At 46.8% G+C, this 17,977-nt stretch overlaps 1 protein-coding gene across 1 annotated transcript; it reads right to left on the reverse strand.

The window, feature by feature from the left end:
- Positions 1–5,734: 5,734 nt before the first annotated feature.
- LOC124681982 lies at positions 5,735–7,005 on the reverse strand. The gene is made up of 3 exons (XM_047216750.1): positions 6,729–7,005; positions 6,455–6,627; positions 5,735–5,830 (listed from the first exon to the last, which is right to left on the reverse strand). Exons 1-3 carry the CDS (start codon positions 7,003–7,005, stop codon positions 5,735–5,737), a joined length of 546 nt encoding a protein of 181 aa, XP_047072706.1.
- Positions 7,006–17,977: the final 10,972 nt, after the last annotated feature.

Raw genomic sequence — 17,977 nt, forward strand, 5'->3', positions numbered from 1 at the left:
CGCGGGTCCGTGTTCTTCGTGGTAGCTGCCCGTCTTCCTCAGTTCAGCGGTGAGTAGAGTTTGGGCACCGCGGCGGCGACCCTAGTCGGTGGGAGCCATTTTGGTTGGCAGGCGTGCCAGTGGCTCAGGAGCTGGCCAGAAACCATGTTCCCGGGAGCGACGTGGTGGCCGGCGAGCAGCGTGCGGTGGCAGCGGATCGATCGTTCTTTGGTCGATATCCTGTGTAGAAGGCAGGGGAGTGTTCGCCGTGGGGAAACCCTTGCCCGCTCGGGCCACGGTAGCGACGTCCGCGGACGCCGCTCCCTTCTTGAAGGCGTTGGTGAGGCTTATCCTTGTCATTCTACATGCTCCAGGTGAAAGCCCAAGATCCTCAGATCGTGCGGTGGCGGCGCTCTTGTGTCGTGGTCTTCTTGAATACACCGCCTTGGAGTTCACGGTGTGCGGATCTCCGTTGGTGGTGTGGCTGAGGCGCGGTATTCGACGGGCAAGGTGCTTCGGGTGAAAACCTAAGATCCACGGATCGGGCGGTGACGGCGCTCTCGTGCCGTGTTCTTCTTGAAGACATCGTCTTGGAGCTTACCGTGTTTTTCTTCGGATGTCGTTGGCTCTTCGCTTGGCGACCTTCGGCAAGGCTTGCGTCCTGCCCTGCTTCCTCGTCGAGTTTCCATGTTGCTGCTTATTAGGGTTCGAACGGCGGTGGTCGATGCACAGTGGTGGTCGGTCACTGGTGGCGCTGCCCGCGGCAGGGAGTTCTGTTGACGTCGCGCGTGTTCGATAGCTCTCTGTAGGGTGAGATCCGGCCCGATGCTGAGCGCGGAGTTGATGAAGGATAATTTATGCGCAACGTTGAGTGGAACCCCAAGAGGAAGGTATGATGAGAACAGCAGGAAGTTTTCCCTCAGTAAGAAACCAAGGTTTATCGACCGTAGGAGAAAAACGTTCTTTCCCGAGGTGTTGCGAACCAACTCGTGGCAGGGCGCACTGCCGGCGTCAGTAGCAACATGGAGACCTACACACACACAACCAAGTACTTTGTCCCCAACTTTCAGCGAGGTTATCAAGCTCACAGGTTTTGCTGAAAACAAAGGATTAAACGAACCGTGTGGAAGAAGAATTATTTGCAGAGAACAGAACAGAAAAATGTTGTAGAAGATTGCAATTAAAAGAAGAAGGACCGGGGTCCACAGTTCACTAGATGCGCCTCCCCAATAAAATAAATATGCTGGGTAAACAAATTACAGATGGACAATTGACAAACAGAGATTATACGCTAATGGTTGGTGCAGAATACATGCTATGAAAGTATGCGGGTATTGACCGTAATCCAACTGCATCTATGACTAATAATCCACCTTCAGGATTGCATCCGCGACACCCTCAAGTATTAAGTTGCAAGCAACGGACTATCGCTTTAAGCAATGTGTGCAAAGTAAACGATGAAACTACCCTTGAATAGAACACCGCTGTTTTCTCCCTAGTAGCAACAACACATCTACAACCGTAGAGAACAAGGTCACTTCCCATGGTTAAATAGATGCATGAACCCACTATCGAGCATAAATACCCCCTCTTGGAGTCGCTAGCATCTACTTGGCCAGAGCATCTACTAGAAACGGAGAGCATGCAAGATCATAATAACATAAAACATAATCTCAACCAAAGCAATCTCTCTATAAATCGGATCCACATCAAACCAACATGTAGAAATTACAAATAGATGATCTTGATCATGTTAGGCAGCTCACAAGATCTATACATGAAGCACAACAAGGAGAGGACATCCATCTAGCTACTGCTATGGACCCATGGTCCCGTGGAGGACAACTCACGCATCACCTTGGATGAGACATGACGATGTAGAGGCCTCCGGCAGAGTGCCGGGATGGACTGCAGAACCCTCCCGAACAAGGATTTCGGTTGACGGCAGCGTCGGAACTTTTCGTGGATGGAGGCTCTCGTCTCTGGGATTTTCCCGATACGAGGAATAAATAGGCGGAAGGGCGGAGTAAGCGATGCGACGAGGCGCCAGTACATGGGCCAGACGCGACCAAGGGTGGGGCCGCGCCTGCCCTATGTACTACCACGTGGTAGCTCTCCTGTGCGTGTCCCTTCTGGCTCCGTCTTCGTCCCGGAAAAATAAGACTCTGGGCTTTTGTTTCGTCCAATTCCGAGAAACTTTCATGTACAACTTTTCCGAAACACAAAAACAGCAGAAAACAGGAACTGGTACTGCGGCACTGCGTTAATAGGTTAGTCCCAGAAAATGCTAAAAAGTGTGGAAAAGTGCACATAAAACATATAAAAATTGTAACAAAACAAGCATGGAGCATCAAAAATTATAGATACGTTTGGGACGTATCACCCGACAATGTTGTTGTCCGGTGTCTTCTCCGAGTCTTCGTAGGCTTCATAAGGGTCGTGATCGTCGTTCGAGTTCCCGGTTGTAACTATGTTGGCAATTCATGTGGGTGTGTGGGTGTGTGTTGTAAGATGGGTTCAACTCTTTGTACCTTGTCGCCGTTGAGGCCGTTATTAATTTAACGTCGGGTCTTTGGCCTTTGATCTAAAAAAAAAATCTCGCGAGAGACGATGGAGCAGTGGAAACATGCCTGGGGTTACCAGATCTAACACCGACGAGCTTCCGGCGAGCCAGGTTCCTGGATGGCAGTGCTGAATCGGCGAGTCCCAGGACGACATGGACGATGTTGTATGCCTTCGTCAACTTTGTAATAAACGTATTTGTTGTGAAACAACAAGCCAGATCCCAGATGTTGTAAGGATTTATAGGTGTTTCCTACAAGTTCGGTTTTTTTCTTGGATTTTTTGATGATGCTTACGTGCCTTTGAAAATGTTGCTATCACATTACTGTTTTGTATAAATGGACGATGATTTTTTTTCAAATGAACCTACAATTGGCTGCTTAGCCACCTTTTGTTGTTGGGAACACATGTTTTTTTTATTGTAATTGTTTGTTATTTTTATTGACCTGCCTGGTTATTTTTATTGCGAATGAATCTCTAGCAATTTTTTTGTTAACCAATTTCTATTTGCTGCCAACACATGTTTTTTTGTTATAATCATTTATTTTTTTATTTTTAAATTGCTAGTGATTTTTGTTGCAAAACAATTTGCAACAAAAAGTTATTGTTTAATCACCTTTTTGTAATATTTGTTTTTAATTTTTTTGCGACAATTTGTTTCAACAGTATGTTTTTATGTGGGGTGAGAGATTGTTTGGACCAAGTTAGTTTTTTAGTTGAGCGCTGGAGAAATAACCAGGTGTGAATTAAACATAATTTGTGTAATAGGTTATCCTAGAATCGACTTGAACTGGTAAATTTGAATTGCTTCAAAGGGTAAGCTCACCAAATGAATCAAAAACGTCAGCACAACCACTCATCCACTCCTCATCCTTTCGATCGAAAAAATAGCTACCACTAACCACCTCATGCTACAACACCAAACAAAAAATATACTTTATCCATTCAAAAAAAAGTTGAACAAGTTTTTTCTAGATATAACTAAAACATGTCTATATAGTATATACCTCCGTATCTAGATAGTTGAGCAGCTTTTTAAAGACGGAGGGAGTAACTATCGCTAACCAGGTGGTTTGGATACCCTCATCTCCTAAACCTATCTCATGAATCAAAGAGCCCCTAGGGATTTCGCTCATTCACCATGACTCCATGAGCTTTATTTGGGGAGAGAAGGACGTTGGTTTCTCTCGAGAAGTGGCCGTCGTCACGTCGGCCGTCTGAAAATTTGTTTCAGTACAAATCAGAGCGTACTACGGCCATGGTGAATCAATCCACGTCTGGCGTGTCCATGTGTTCGAGGAAAGAAAGGTGGACACAACTTTGACATCGAAATATGGCAATACAGCGATTGGTCATTGGTAGCTGTAGCTCCCTAGGAGCTCCAATCGCAAAAATTGTGCTGCAAAGGGTACTCCTTTGGAGAGAACGAGATAGCTTGCCCGATATGCCAGGCCAAGTCCGGTGGTACTTGTCCACAGTACAAGAGCTAAGCTTACACTAACGGTGTAAAGCAGTCATCGGACAGAAAGGAAAACCGATTACCAGCTAGTACTACTCGAGCTCCAACATGTAGCCAGCTTTATCCTTCAGAGTACTAAACCGAAAGCATATCATCTCCCCCTTACCGAAAAATTACAGATCTTGTCGAAGCATAGTTGCTTTTCTGCGCAGAGCACAATCAAATCCATGCTAAAGCAAATATTTCTTCCAGGTTCAGTCTAACAGGCAGTGTCGAAAGCATGATTACCCTGCATAAGAGCAAGTATAATAGAGTCCAGTCAGCTGACTATAAGATATTAAATAATATATTTTAGATGAGTTGGAGGAGAGAGAAGAGGAGAGAGAGAGAGAGGTGGAACTACTATGCACATAGCAACTACTTGACGCGTCTTTCTAAGCACATTGTGAGAGTGAAAGGTGGGCCATATATTAGTAAAGTACTACATTCTTATAGCTAACTATTGTACATGTTAGCTATATGATGATTACGTATGATATGATATCTTATTATAGCCAACAGTTGGCTATATTATTGGAATTGCTCTAATTGATCTTTTGATGGGCAAAGCGGCTAGCACCAAGCTGCCCTGGGGGCTGGGGCTGGGATCATGGAAAGAGGCAGTGTTGGGGTTTGTGAAGCTTGTTTTTTTTACTCGCCTTACAAATGTTCATGCTCCGGACACAACACGGTGGATGCTCATCATCATAAGTGAAACCAAAATGCAGAACATCACAAACTTAGAATGGCAGGCAGCCTCGCCTGGTCCTAAACAGAAAGAGACAGAGGAAGGTGAGCGCAACGTGCCAAACATTTGTCATTCACTTCGTCAGTCTCGGATCCCTTTCACCCCCTGTACCGCAGGGCTTCAGAGCGACGAACACAGCCGAACCTTGTGCATTGATGCTCACGTGCTCAACACAACGGGTTCAGGAGCCAGATCTATTTGGTGCCGGCTATACCAACCAGTGGTAAGCTGCAGCAGATGTTGCCAGTATTCAATTGCCGTGAGTTGTGGTTAGCAAGTAACAACTGACCATTAATCTAGGGAGGAAATGTCAGTTGCTGTGTCGCTCAGAACGTTGCAGCCTCCAGAGGCATCTCCAGGCAGTTACCTAACTCAGCTTAGATATCGTGGGCGTCAAACTGTAGTATAATCTCTTGCGGTACAAGTATCACGGCAGGAGCTTAATCTAATGGCACTGTCGCTTCAAGAGGAAAAACTAATGTGCAGGCAGCGCCGACGCGAATCTGTGCAACGAGGCTTCCAGCCCAAAAGGCTTTCTGTCGACGATTCCCCTCCACCACCTGCAGGTGCACCCGTCGTTTCCACTGAGCTTATGATTGCGAGCTTGGCATCGAAGAAACACGGAGGAAGCTCCTCAAAAGCATAGATTCTGTAGCTACTTTACTTGGGCTCAACTTCTTTCATGCGCCAAATGTTTCAAGAAAGAGAGCAATAATCTCACTAATCAACAAATCCTGAAGAAAAGAAAAACACTGAAGAAGATGTACAACGGATGACGGATCCGGGACACGCTCCGAACGACAGAGTCACTTCAGGAGCGGTCCTCGCGTCCTAGGGGAACTCGAACACAGAGAACCCATGCAACCGAGCTAATTAATCAACCGAGGCCGGCCGGGCAGACGCCGAAAATGCAGGTCCGCCGGCGGATGGGTGGGCGGCTGGACGAGTCAGCTCGCGGCCTCGTCGATGCTGTGCAGCGAGGGCCGCCACTGCCGGTGCCGGGCGCCGGAGCTCCGGTGGGCGTCTCCGTCTTGCCGCGCCAACTGCAATCAGGTGACAGTAGAGTAATCAGAACTCGGAATACTGAAGATGGAACATTTGCATGTGTTGCCATGGTAGCACAGAAGCAGAAAGGGGTCGCTGAAAACGATTCTCCGTCCTGACATTAGCTGCTACTGTTCAGTATTTTATTTGTCATGATTCTTTTATCATTCTGTATCCCTCTATTTTAAGCATTAATTTTTCCTGCTGGATGGTACACAATAGCATCAATTAGTTGGATGGATCCACAGGACCACACCCTATATAAATACAAGAAAATTTTGTTTTATTCATGTCAATTGGGGATTGAGAATGTCAGATATGCAGAATTAAATCACTCTTGATTGAGCTAGCTAAATTAAGCCGAACAGATTTCCAAGATAACTATGCAGATTTTGCCTCTACAGAGAAATCGAACGACGATTGCCCAGATAAAAGCCCATCTTCCTGATAAGCTACAGTGCGGACGAACTGACAATGTCATGATAATCGCGCCGAACAACTAACCAACTGTAGACGCATCATCAATCATGCAGGGAACGTGCATGGAGGCATCGGGCGAGAGAGAGAAAGAAGTACTAGCTGGATTAAAGAGAGCGCGAGTCTAGTCAATGTAAATTAACTACCTGCTCGAGACTCGCGTCCAAGCTCGCCTCGTCGTCGTCCTCCTCGTCGACGTCGTCGTCCGCCGCCGGCCGCGCCTTGCTCTGCCTCGACAGCGATGACTCGAGCTGCTGGAGCTGCTGCCGCGCCTTCGTCATCTTCTCCTCCTTCCGCGCCTGGACCGCCTTGGTCACCTCTGCACGCACCAATAATTTCATGCCGTTTTAGTGTACTGTTACAGCAGAAGAGGTAGCAGGAGAGAGGAAGAAGACGAGGAGAAGGTTATGTGCTGTTTACCGTTGGAGGTGATGAGTCTGTAGACGTGGCCGAGGAGGAGCGTCTCCTTGGGCTTGAGGAGCTTGACGCGGGTGAGGCGCACGGTTCGCCGCGCGCCGGTGCCGTCGGCGTTCTCGTGGCGCTCCTCGGCGACCCGGAGCGTGACGAGCGCGACGTAGTGGCCGGGGTTGGCCCGCATCACCTCCGCCGCGCTGGTGGCCCAGTACAGCCGCTCGACGCGCCCGGTCGGGTGTTGGACCACCGCCGCCGCCGCCTCCGCCGCCTGGCAATTCCCCATCGTCGCGCGCGCCTCGCCTCAAACTGCTCAGCGGGATATGATATGGGTTGGTTGGGCCGGAGAAAACGTGGGCGAGCAAGCTAGTGGTGCGCGTGTGTTGTACCGTGCTCTGTTATAAAGAGGAGAGGAGAGGGCAACGGCTGGACTGCCAGCTCCAGCCGGAGGCGGTATATATCCCGGCAGTGACCACGTAGCTCGCCTCCCTGCCGTTTCCTTTTCTATTCACCTGCTGCTCCGGTATCGTGCTCCGGCCCGAGATGCATGTACACCAACATACGGTAGCTAGGGTATCTCCAACCGCGCGACCCAAACGGACACGCTGGACCGTCCGTTTTGGACCGTTTAGGTGACCGGGCGGACACGCGGACAGCGGCCCACGTTCGCGTGTCCGTTTGGGTCGCACGCTGCGCCCAACACGGCGACCCAAACAGACGCCACGTGGTTCGTCTTCCTTGCGCGGCGCTGCGCCATGGCAGGCCTCGACGGGACAGCAATGGTGGACGGTGGAACGCGCGGGAACTTTCCCGCGCGCACCAATGTTCCCGCGCGCGCGAAAAGCCCTTTGGCGCGCGCTCGCGCCCAAGTTTCCCGCCGAGGCCGCGGGCTATAAAGACGGCGGCGGCCGGAGACCGCATCACACCCTGCTCCGCCGTCCTCGCCCCTCCACCTTCTCCGGCGCCATGCCGCGCACCCTGCGAGCCACGTGGGCCAAGCTCCCCTCGCCGCCCGGGCTAGGTACCCGCGGACGGAGGAGGAGGAGCACGCGGACGCGCGGTGGGTCGCCGACGACGACGCGCTCCGCGTCGCTGCCGAGGCAGTGGCGAAGAAGGAAGGGGACGCGGAGATGGTGGAGGCGGCCGCGGACGGCTGGCACGAGACCGCGAACGGCTGGTACGAGGCCGCGGCCGCCGCGGAGGAGGAGCCCGTGAACGAGGAGGACCTCGCGCTGGCCAACATCAACGCCGCCATCGAGGAGCGCCTCGCCGACCTCACGCGCGTGACGAAGGAGCACGAGGCGACTGCCGGGCCGGCCGCCGCCGATTAGGCGACCTCCTCGGGCGGAAGAACGAGCTGCTCGCTATGCGAGCAGCCCGCCACCTCATCCGGATGCCCTCGCCCGAGCGGCGCGCCGGGAGGCTGGCTGCGTCGGCGGAGCGCGGCCGACAAGAGCGCATGCGCCGGCGGAACGGGAACCACGAGGCCCAGGCCGCCGGCCGCGTCCGCCTGGAGGCGCGCACCGCTGTGGAACGCGCCGCCCTGCAGGAACTGGAGCTATGCGGGAAGCGGATGGTGCCGCCTCAGGAGGCGGAGCGCGAGCGCGCCCGAGGCGCGCGAGCGGAAAGGAGGGGGATGAAGTCCTCCGCCGCGCCACCCAGCTCGTAAGCTGGAGTGGAATCCTCACGCGTACAGGTCGCCCGCGTCGAGTAAAATCCACGGTCCCGACGGCGAGGGAGTCGCCGGCGAGGCCGCCGGCCCCGTACGTATTAGGATAGAAGTAGTAGGCTAAAAATAATTGTAATGGTTCATTTGAATGAAAAAAAGTTTCTATTTCTATGACACGCGGGCCATGGGCGGACAAGGGGCGGACGCGAGCGACCATCATTCGGCGTCCGCGGCCACGCAAACTCGCCCCAGATTTGGGCCGGGTTTGGGTCATCCCGGACGCCGCAGCCATCCGTTTTAGGGATGGGTCCGCGCGCTGGGCCGCGTTTTCGTCCGGTTCGACCCATCCGGACGCGCGGGCGCCGTTTGGGTCGCCCGGTTGGACATGCCCTTATGGATCGTTTCCCCCTTGCTTTCGCTTCGCAAGCACCACGTGAACCTAGTTCATGTTTGGGGGCCTCCGGGGCTTTGTTTGTGCTCGTCGGATAAGTCCACAGCTGTGTTTGGTAGCCTCCATCACCTTTAAACAGGCTGCCTCGGTACGAAATCGATGTGTTTGGTTGCTCGCATGAGGCATCCGTCTTGCAGAGCACGAAGCGCAAAGCATCGCTGAGGCAGGTCAAGCGACAACGGCCGAATCGATCGTTTTTTGTCGAGCCATGCTGGAGCAATGCAAAAGTGGTCACACGTGAGCGCGCGACACACGACATTCCCCACCATGTTTCCCGGCATGCGTACCATCACCTTCCCCTCTCTGCTTTGAACCCTCACCAAAAATCTTGTTTTCCCCCATTCGGCACATGTGGCGGAGGCAACGGCTGAGATGCGGATCTGCGGTTCCCGGTGATTTTTTCAACTTCGGACCAGACTTGGGTGACGGTAGGCGGTTGAGACGCGGAACCGTGCTCCCCAAGGTTTCTCCAATTCCGCCACCGGTCTTGGGCGGCAACAGGCGGCATCTGCCTGCATCCGCCTTCCTGCCCCCTTCTCTTTGCACTCTGCATGTTGTCTCAAATTAGAGAGTACAAATGGTAGATCATAACCAGAGGTTTAGGGTCATTGATGGTAGATCTGTTGATTAGGTCGATAGCATGACACTCATCCATTATGCGGCCGCACTAGTAGTTTAAATTCATGCTTGGACCATGATGCTGCACAAGAGAGCTGTTAGACGCGCTGCTTATCCTCGGCTCCTGTACGAGCCTATGTTGACCCGAGATCAGGAGAGGATAGCTATCCAGGACTACATCTACACCTAATGATGTATAGGCCCTCCAAATGCTCTGGATGAAAAGTGCCCCAGTCAAAAGGCTAAGGAACATTGGGTTATAGGAGGATATCATCCACACCTTTGTGCAGGGACGGAACAAGGATCAAACTTTGAGGGGGCGGAATAGAAAGATTTTGCCTTGTGAACTTCATGAGGGGGGGGGGGGGGCAAAGATAGCTAAATAGCTAAGAAAATGAGTTCTAATGCCTACTATTCTTAACAAAATCTAGCATAGACCCCCCCTCGTCCCCCCTCTGTCTCAATCCATGCCTCTTTGGAAGAGCATGTTGGTATTTCCTTCATGTGGTAGGTCATACCCAGAGGTTTAGATTCATTGATGTCTACAAGGTCACAGATCATGTGTAGCTAGTTTTTAAAAGTAAGAGTATCGAATCCACGGTGGAGCTGATAGGTAATGGTTTATTGCTTCGTGATACGTCTCAAACGTATCTATAATTTCTTATGTTCCATGCTAGTTTTATGACAATACCTACATGTTTTGCTCACACTTTATAATGATTTCATGCGTTTTCCAGAACTAACCTATTAACAAGATGCCGAAGTGCCAGTTCCTGTTTTCTGCTGTTTTTGGTTCCAGAAAGGCTGTTCGGGCAATATTCTCGGAATTCGACGAAACAAAGGCCAAACATCATATTTCACCGAGACGGACCAGAACACCGAAAGAGAGCCGGAGGGGAGGCCCAGGGCTCCCAGACCATAGGCTGGCGCGGCCTAGAGGGGGGACGCGCCGCCCTATGGGGTGGGCCCCCCAGGCACCCCCTTGCGCCGCCTCTTTGCCTATAAAGTCCCTCGCGACGTAAAAACCCTATACCAATTGACGAAACTCCAGAAAGACTCCAGGGACGCCGCCGGCATCGCGAAACTCCGTTTCGGGGGACAGAAGTCTCTGTTCCGGCACACCGCCTGGGACGGGGAATTGCCCCGGAGTCATCTCCATCGACACCACCGCCATCTTCATCGCCATCGCTGTCTCCCATGATGAGGAGGGAGTAGTTCTCCCCGAGGCTGAGGGCTCTACCGGTAGCTATGTGGTTCATCTCTCTCTCCCATGGTGTGATCTTTATGTGATCATGAGCTTTGTATCACTATTAATCTATGTGCTACTCTAGTGATGTTATTAAAGTAGTCTATTCCTCCTCCATGATTTAATGTTGACAGTGTGTGCATCATGTAGTACTTGGCGTAGGTTATGATTGTGATCTCTTGTAGATTATGAAGTTAACTATTACTATGCACTCTAGAGGTTACTTTAATATGAACTCCGGAATTACTCTCCACGATGTGACGGTGACAGTGTGCGTATCGTGTGTGATTCCTTTATGAAGTTGTGGAGCTTGTTTACTCCGGCTTGAGGGAACTCTTGTAGCCCTACACAATGAATGGTGTTTGTTATCCAACAAGAGAGTGTGAGAAAGTAGCACAAGTGAAGAGAAGTTATTTATTTATGTGATCATTGTTGAGAGTGTCCACTAGTGAAAGTATGATCCCTGGGCCTTGTTTCCAAATATCGAATCACCGGTTATTTACTGCTCTACTGTATGTTTACTTGCTGCCATATTTATTTCAGATTGTTATTACCACTCATATTCATCCATATCACTTGCATCTTACTATCTCTTCGCCGAACTAGTGCACCTATACATCTGACAAGTGTATTAGGTGTGTTGGGGATACAAGAGACTTCTTGTATCGTAATTGCAGGGTTGCTTGAGAGGGATATCTTTGACCTCTACCTCCCCGAGTTCGATAAACCTTGGGTGATTCACTTAAGGGAAACTTGTTGCTGTTCTACAAACCTCTGCTCTTGGAGGCCCAACACTGTCTACAGGAATCGAAGCGTGCGTAGACATCAAGCTATTTTCTGGCGCCGTTGCCGGGGAGGTAAGGTAAAAGGTACTCACATCCTCCGACTACTAAGCTATTTCCTAGCACTGTTACCGGTGTGTGAGTGCTCGAAGCTATTTCCTTTAGATCCTGCAATTGCATCTTTTTGTTTCTTGTTTTTATTTCACTAGTTAGGCTTAATGGAAAACAACAACAAAATTAGAGATCTTTATGAACTTTATATTGAATTAGGACATGATGTGTTTGAAGAGAGAATTAAAAAACCCATGGAACTTTGTTTGCAAAATAGCAATGTTATTAGCATGAACTCTTTGAACACTATTATTGCTAATGCTATGGAAGAATTTAAGCTTGGGGAAGCTGGTTTTGATGAGCATGATATTTTTAGTCCCCCAAGCATGGAGGAGAAAATTTACTTTGATGATACTTTGCCTCCCATTTATGATGATTATAATGATAGTGGTATTTTGGTGCCACCTACTATGGAGGATAAATTTTATTATGATTATAATATGCCTCCTATATATGATGATTATGGTGATGAGAATAATAATGATAGCTACTTTGTTGAATTTGCTCCCACTACAATTAATAAGAATGACTATGCTTATGATGGGAGTAGTAATTATTGTATGCATGAGACTCATGATAAGAATGCTTTATGTGATAGTTATATTGTTGAGTTTGTTCATGATGCTATTGGAAATTATTATGAGAGAGGAAAATATGGTTGTAGAAATTTTCATGTTACTAAAACACCTCTCTACATGCTGCAAATTTTGAAGTTACTTGTGTTTTATCTTCCTATGCTTGTCACTTTGTTCTTCATGAATTTATTTGTGTACAAGATTCCTATGCATAGGAAGCGGGTTAGGCTTAAATTTGTTTTGAATTTGCTTTTTGATGCTCTCTTTTGCTTCAACTCTTATTTCTTGCGAGTGCATCATTAAAATTACTGAGCCCATCTTAATGGCTATAAAGAAAGCACTTCTTGGGAAATAACCCATGTTTTTATTTTGCTACTGTTTTGTTGTGTCTTGGAAGTTGTTACTACTGTAGCAACCTCTCCTTATCTTTATTTTATTGCATTGTTGTGCCAAGTAAAGTCTTTGATAGTAAGGTTGATACTAGATTTGGATTACTGCGCAGAAACAGATTTCTTGCTGTCACGAATTTGAGTAGACCTCTCTGTAGGCAACTCAGAAAAATCTGCCAATTTTCGTGTGTGATCCTCAGATATGTACGCAACTTTCATTAAATTTGAGATTTTTCATCTGAGCAAGTTAAGTGCCCCTAAAAAAATCGTCTTTACGGACTGTTCTGTTTTGACAGATTCTGCCTTTTATTTCATATTGCCTCTTTTGCTATGTTGAATGGATTTCTTTGTTCCATTAACTTTCAGTAGCTTTGTGCAATGTCCAGAAGTGTTAAGAATGATTATATCACCTCTGAATATGTGAATTTTTGATTATGCACTAACCCTCTAATGAGTTTGTTTTGAGTTTGGTGTGGAGGAAGTTTTCAAGGGTCAAGAGAGGAGGATGATACAATATGATCAAGAAGAGTGAAAAGTCTAAGCTTGGGGATGCCCCAGTGGTTCATCCCTGCATATTTCAAGAAGACTCAAGCATCTAAGCTTGGGGATGCCCAAGGCATCCCCTTCTTCATCGACAACTTATCATGTCACCTCTAGTGAAACTATATTTTTATTCTGTCACATCTTATGTGCTTTACTTGGAGCGTCTGTATGTTTTTGTTTTTGTTTTTGTTTGAATAAAATCGGATCCTAGCATTCTTTGTTTGGGAGAGAGACACGCTCCGCTGTTGCATATGAACACTGGTGTTCTTAGCTTTACTTTTAATGTTCATGGCGAAGGTTGAAACTGCTTCGTTCATTGTTATGTGGTTGGAAACAGAAAATGCTTCATGTGGTAATTGGTATATTGTCTTCAATAATTTGATACTTAGCAATTGTTGTGCTCAAATAGATCATGTTTAAGCTCTTGCATCATGTACTTTGCACCCATTAATGAAGAAGTACCATAGAGCTTGTTGAAATTTGGTTTGCATGATTGGTCTCTCTAAGGTCTAGATATTTTCTGGTGAAGTGTTTGAACAACAAGGAGACAGTGTAGAGTCTTATAATGCTTGCAATATGTTCTTATGTAAGTTTTGCTGTACCGGTTCATACTTGTGTTTGCTTCAAACAACCTTGCTAGCCAAAGCCTTGTACTGAGAGGGAATACTTCTCGTGCATCCAAATCCTTGAGCCAAAACCTATGTCATTTGTGTCCACCATACCTACCTACTATGTGGTATTTCTCTGCCATTCCAAAGTAAATTACTTGAGTGCTACCTTTAAAATTTCATTCTTTGTCTTTGCAATATATAGCTCATGGGAAAATAGCCTTAAAAACTATTGTGGTATTGAATATGTAGCTTATGTATCATATTTCTTATAAGTTGCTTGTTGAGCGGTAACCATGTTTCTAGGGACGCCATCAACTATTACACCTTTGTTGAATATCATGTTAGTTGCTATGCATGTTCGTCTTATCTGAAGTAAGGGTGATTTATCATGATCAAATGGTTTGAGTATGCATATTGTTAGAGAAGAACATTGGGCCGCTAACTAAAGCCATGAATCATGGTGGAAGTTTCAGTTTGGACATTAATCCTCAATCTCTTATTAGAATATTATCTGTTGTTGAATGCTTATGCATTAAAGAGGAGTCCATTATCTGTTTTCTATGTTGTCCCGGTATGGATGTCCTAAGTTGAGATCTATCAAAAACGAGAAATCAAATGCGATCTATCTCCTTGGACCTTTGTACGAGCGGCATAGAGGTACCCCTTTGTGACACTTGGTTGAAACATATGTAATGCAATGATAATCCATGGAAATCCAAGCTAATTAGGACAAGGTGCGAGCACTATTGGTATTCTATGCATGAGGCTTGCAACTTATAGGATGTCTTATGCATAACACATATGAATTATTACTACCGTTGACAAAATTGTTTCTATGTTTTCAAAATAAAAGCTCTAGCACGGAAACAGTAATCCATGCTTCCCTCTGCGAAGGGCCAACACTTTTACTTTATGTTGAGTCAGTTTACCTACTTCTTTCTATCTTAGGAGCAAACACTTGTGTCAACTGTGTGCATTGATTCCTACATACTTGCTTATTTGCATTCATCATATTACTTTGTGTTGACAATTATCCATGAGATATACATGTTGAAGTTTGATGGCGTGTAACTCACACGTTCGTTGGGAACCCCAAGAGGAAGGTATGATGCGCACAGCAGCAAGTTTTCCCTCAGAAAGAAACCAAGGTTTATCGAACCAGGAGGAGCCAAGAAGCACGTTGAAGGTTGATGGCGGCGGGATGTAGTGCGGCGCAACACCGGAGATCCCGGCGCCAACGTGGAACCTGCACAACACAACCAAAGTACTTTGCCCCAACGAAACGAGTGCGGTTGTCAATCTCACCGGCTTCGCTGTAACAAAGGATTAACCGTATTGTGTGGAAGATGATTGTTTGCGAGAGAAAACGGTAAAAACAAGTATTGCGGCAGATTTGTATTTCGGTATTAAAGAATGGACCGGGGTCCACGAGTTCACTAGAGGTGTCTCTCCCATAAGATAAAAGCATGTTGGGTGAACAAATTACAGTCGGGCAATTGACAAATAGAGAGAGCATAACAATGCACATACATGTCATGATAAGTACGGTGAGATTTAATTGGGCATTACGACAAAGTACATAGACCGCCATCCAGCTGCATCTATGCCTAAAAAGTCCACCTTCGAGGTTATCGTCCGAACCCCTTCCAGGTATTAAGTTGCAAAGCAACGAGACAATTGCATTAAGTATGGTGCGTAATGTAATCAACAACTACATCCTCGGACATAGCGCCAATGTTTTATCCCTAGTGGCAACGGCACAACACAACCTTAGAACTTTACGTCCTTGTCCCAGTGCCAATGCGGGCATGAACCCACTATCGAGCATAAATACTCCCTCTTGGAGTTAAGAGCAAAAACTTGGCCGAGCCTCTACTAATAACGGAGAGCATGCAAGATCATAAACAACACATATGTAATAACTTGATAATTAACATAACATGGTATTCTCTATCCATCGGATCCCGACAAACACAACATAGAGTATTACGGATAGATGATCTTGATCATGTTAGGCAGCTCACAAGATCCAACAATGAAGCACAATGAGGAGAAGACAACCATCTAGCTACTGCTATGGACCCATAGTCCGGGGGTGAACTACTCACTCATCACTCCGGAGGCGACCATGGCGGTGTAGAGTCCTCCGGGAGATGAATCCCCTCTCCGGCGGGTGCGGGAGGAGATCTCCGAGAATCCCCGAGATGGGATTGGCGGCGGCGGCGTCTGCGGAAGGTTTTCCGTATCGTGGTTTTTCGTCTCGGGGGTTTCGCGACGGAGGCTTTAAGTAGGCGGAAGGGCGAGTCGGAGGGCCGACGAGGGCCCACACCATAGGGCGGCGCGGGCCCCCTTGGCCGCGCGGCCCTATGGTGGCGGCGCCTCGTCGCCCCACTTCGTATCCCTTTCGGTCTTCGGAAGGTTTGTGGCAAAATAGGACCACGGGTCTTGATTTCGTCCAATTCGATAATATTTCGTTACTAGGATTTACGAAACCAAAAACAGCGAGAAAACGACAAGCGGCACTTCGGCATCTTGTTAATAGGTTAGTTCCGAGAAAATGCACAAATATGACATAAAGTGTGCATAAAACATGTAGGTATCATCAATAATATGGCATGGATCATAAGAAATTATCGATACGTCGGAGACGTATCAAGCATCCCCAAGCTTAGTTACGCTCGTCCCGAGCGAGGTAAAACGATAACAAAGATAATTTCTGAAGTGACATGCCATCATAACCTTGATCATACTATTTGTAAACATATGTAATGAATGCAGCGATCAAAACAATGGTAATGACATGAGTAAACAAGTGAATCATAAAGCAAAGACTTTTCATGAATAGTACTTCAAGACAAGCATCAATAAGCCTTGCATAAGAGTTAACTCATAAAGCAATAAATCAAAGTAAAGGTATTGAAGCAACACAAAGGAAGATTAAGTTTCAGCGGTTGCTTTCAACTTGTAACATGTATATCTCATGGATAATTGTCAACATAGAGTAATATAACAAGTACAATATGCAAGTATGTAAGAATCAATGCACGAGTTCACACAAGTGTTTGCTTCTTGAGGTGGAGAGAGATAGGTGAGCTGACTCAACATAAAAGTAAAAAGAATGGTCCTTCAAAGTGGAAAGCATCGATTGCTATATTTGTGCTAGAGCTTTTATTTTGAAAACATGAAACAATTTTGTCAACGGTAGTAATAAAGCATATGAGTTATGAAAGTTATATCTTACAAGTTGCAAGCCTCATGCATAGTATACTAATAGTGCCCGCACCTTGTCCTAATTAGCTTGGACTACCGGATCTTTGCAATACACATGTTTTAACCAAGTGTCACAATGGGGTACCTCCATGTCGCCATGTACAAGGTCTAAGGAGAAAGCTCGCATTTTGGATTTCTCGCTTTTGATTATTCTCAACTTAGACATCCATCACGGGACAACATGGACAACGAGATAATGGACTCCTCTTTAATGCATAAGCATGTGACAACAATTAGTATTCTCATATGAGATTGAGGATATATGTCCAAAACTGAAACTTCCACCATGAATCATGGCATTAGTTAGCGGCCCAATGTTCTTCTCTAACAATATGCATGCTCCAACCATTAAGGTGGTAGATCTCTCTTACTTCGAGACAAGACGGACATGCATAGCAACTCACATGATATTCAACAAAGAATAGTTGATGGCGTCCCCGAAGCATGGTTATCGCACAACAAGCAACTTAATAAGAGATAAAGCGCATAAGTACATATTCAATACCACAATAGTTTTTAAGCTATTTGTCCCATGAGCTATATATTGCAAAGGTGAATGATGGAATTTTAAAGGTAGCACTCAAGCAATTTACTTTGGAATGGCGGATAAATACCATGTAGTAGGTAGGTATGGTGGACACAAATGGCATAGTGGTTGGCTCAAGGATTTTGGATGCATGAGAAGTATTCCCTCTCGATACAAGGTTTAGGCTAGCAAGGTTATTTGAAACAAACACAAGGATGAAAGGTGCAGCAAAACTCACATAAAAGACATATTGTAAACATTATAAGACTCTACACCGTCTTCCTTGTTGTTCAAAACTCAATACTAGATATTATCTAGACTCTAGAGAAACCAAATATGCAAACCAAATTAGCAAGCTCTAAGTGTTTCTTCATTAATGGGTGCAAAGTATATGATGCAAGAGCTTAAACATGAGCACAACAATTGCCAAGTATCAAATTATCCAAGACATTTTAGAATTACTACAT

Source organism: Lolium rigidum, unplaced genomic scaffold (assembly GCF_022539505.1).
Source record: "Lolium rigidum isolate FL_2022 unplaced genomic scaffold, APGP_CSIRO_Lrig_0.1 contig_64164_1, whole genome shotgun sequence".
In the NCBI taxonomy this organism is placed as follows: domain Eukaryota; kingdom Viridiplantae; phylum Streptophyta; class Magnoliopsida; order Poales; family Poaceae; genus Lolium; species Lolium rigidum.

Bases quoted from the DNA above. Each gene is read 5' to 3' on its own strand.
- LOC124681982 (XM_047216750.1), bottom strand. From the start codon at position 7,005: ATGGGGAATTGCCAGGCGGCGGAGGCGGCGGCGGCGGTGGTCCAACAC. The intron at 6,628-6,728 runs GTAAACAGCACA...TGGTGCGTGCAG, and splicing joins CAGACTCATCACCTCCAACG to AGGTGACCAAGGCGGTCCAG. The intron at 5,831-6,454 runs GTAGTTAATTTA...ACCTGATTGCAG, and splicing joins TGGACGCGAGTCTCGAGCAG to TTGGCGCGGCAAGACGGAGA.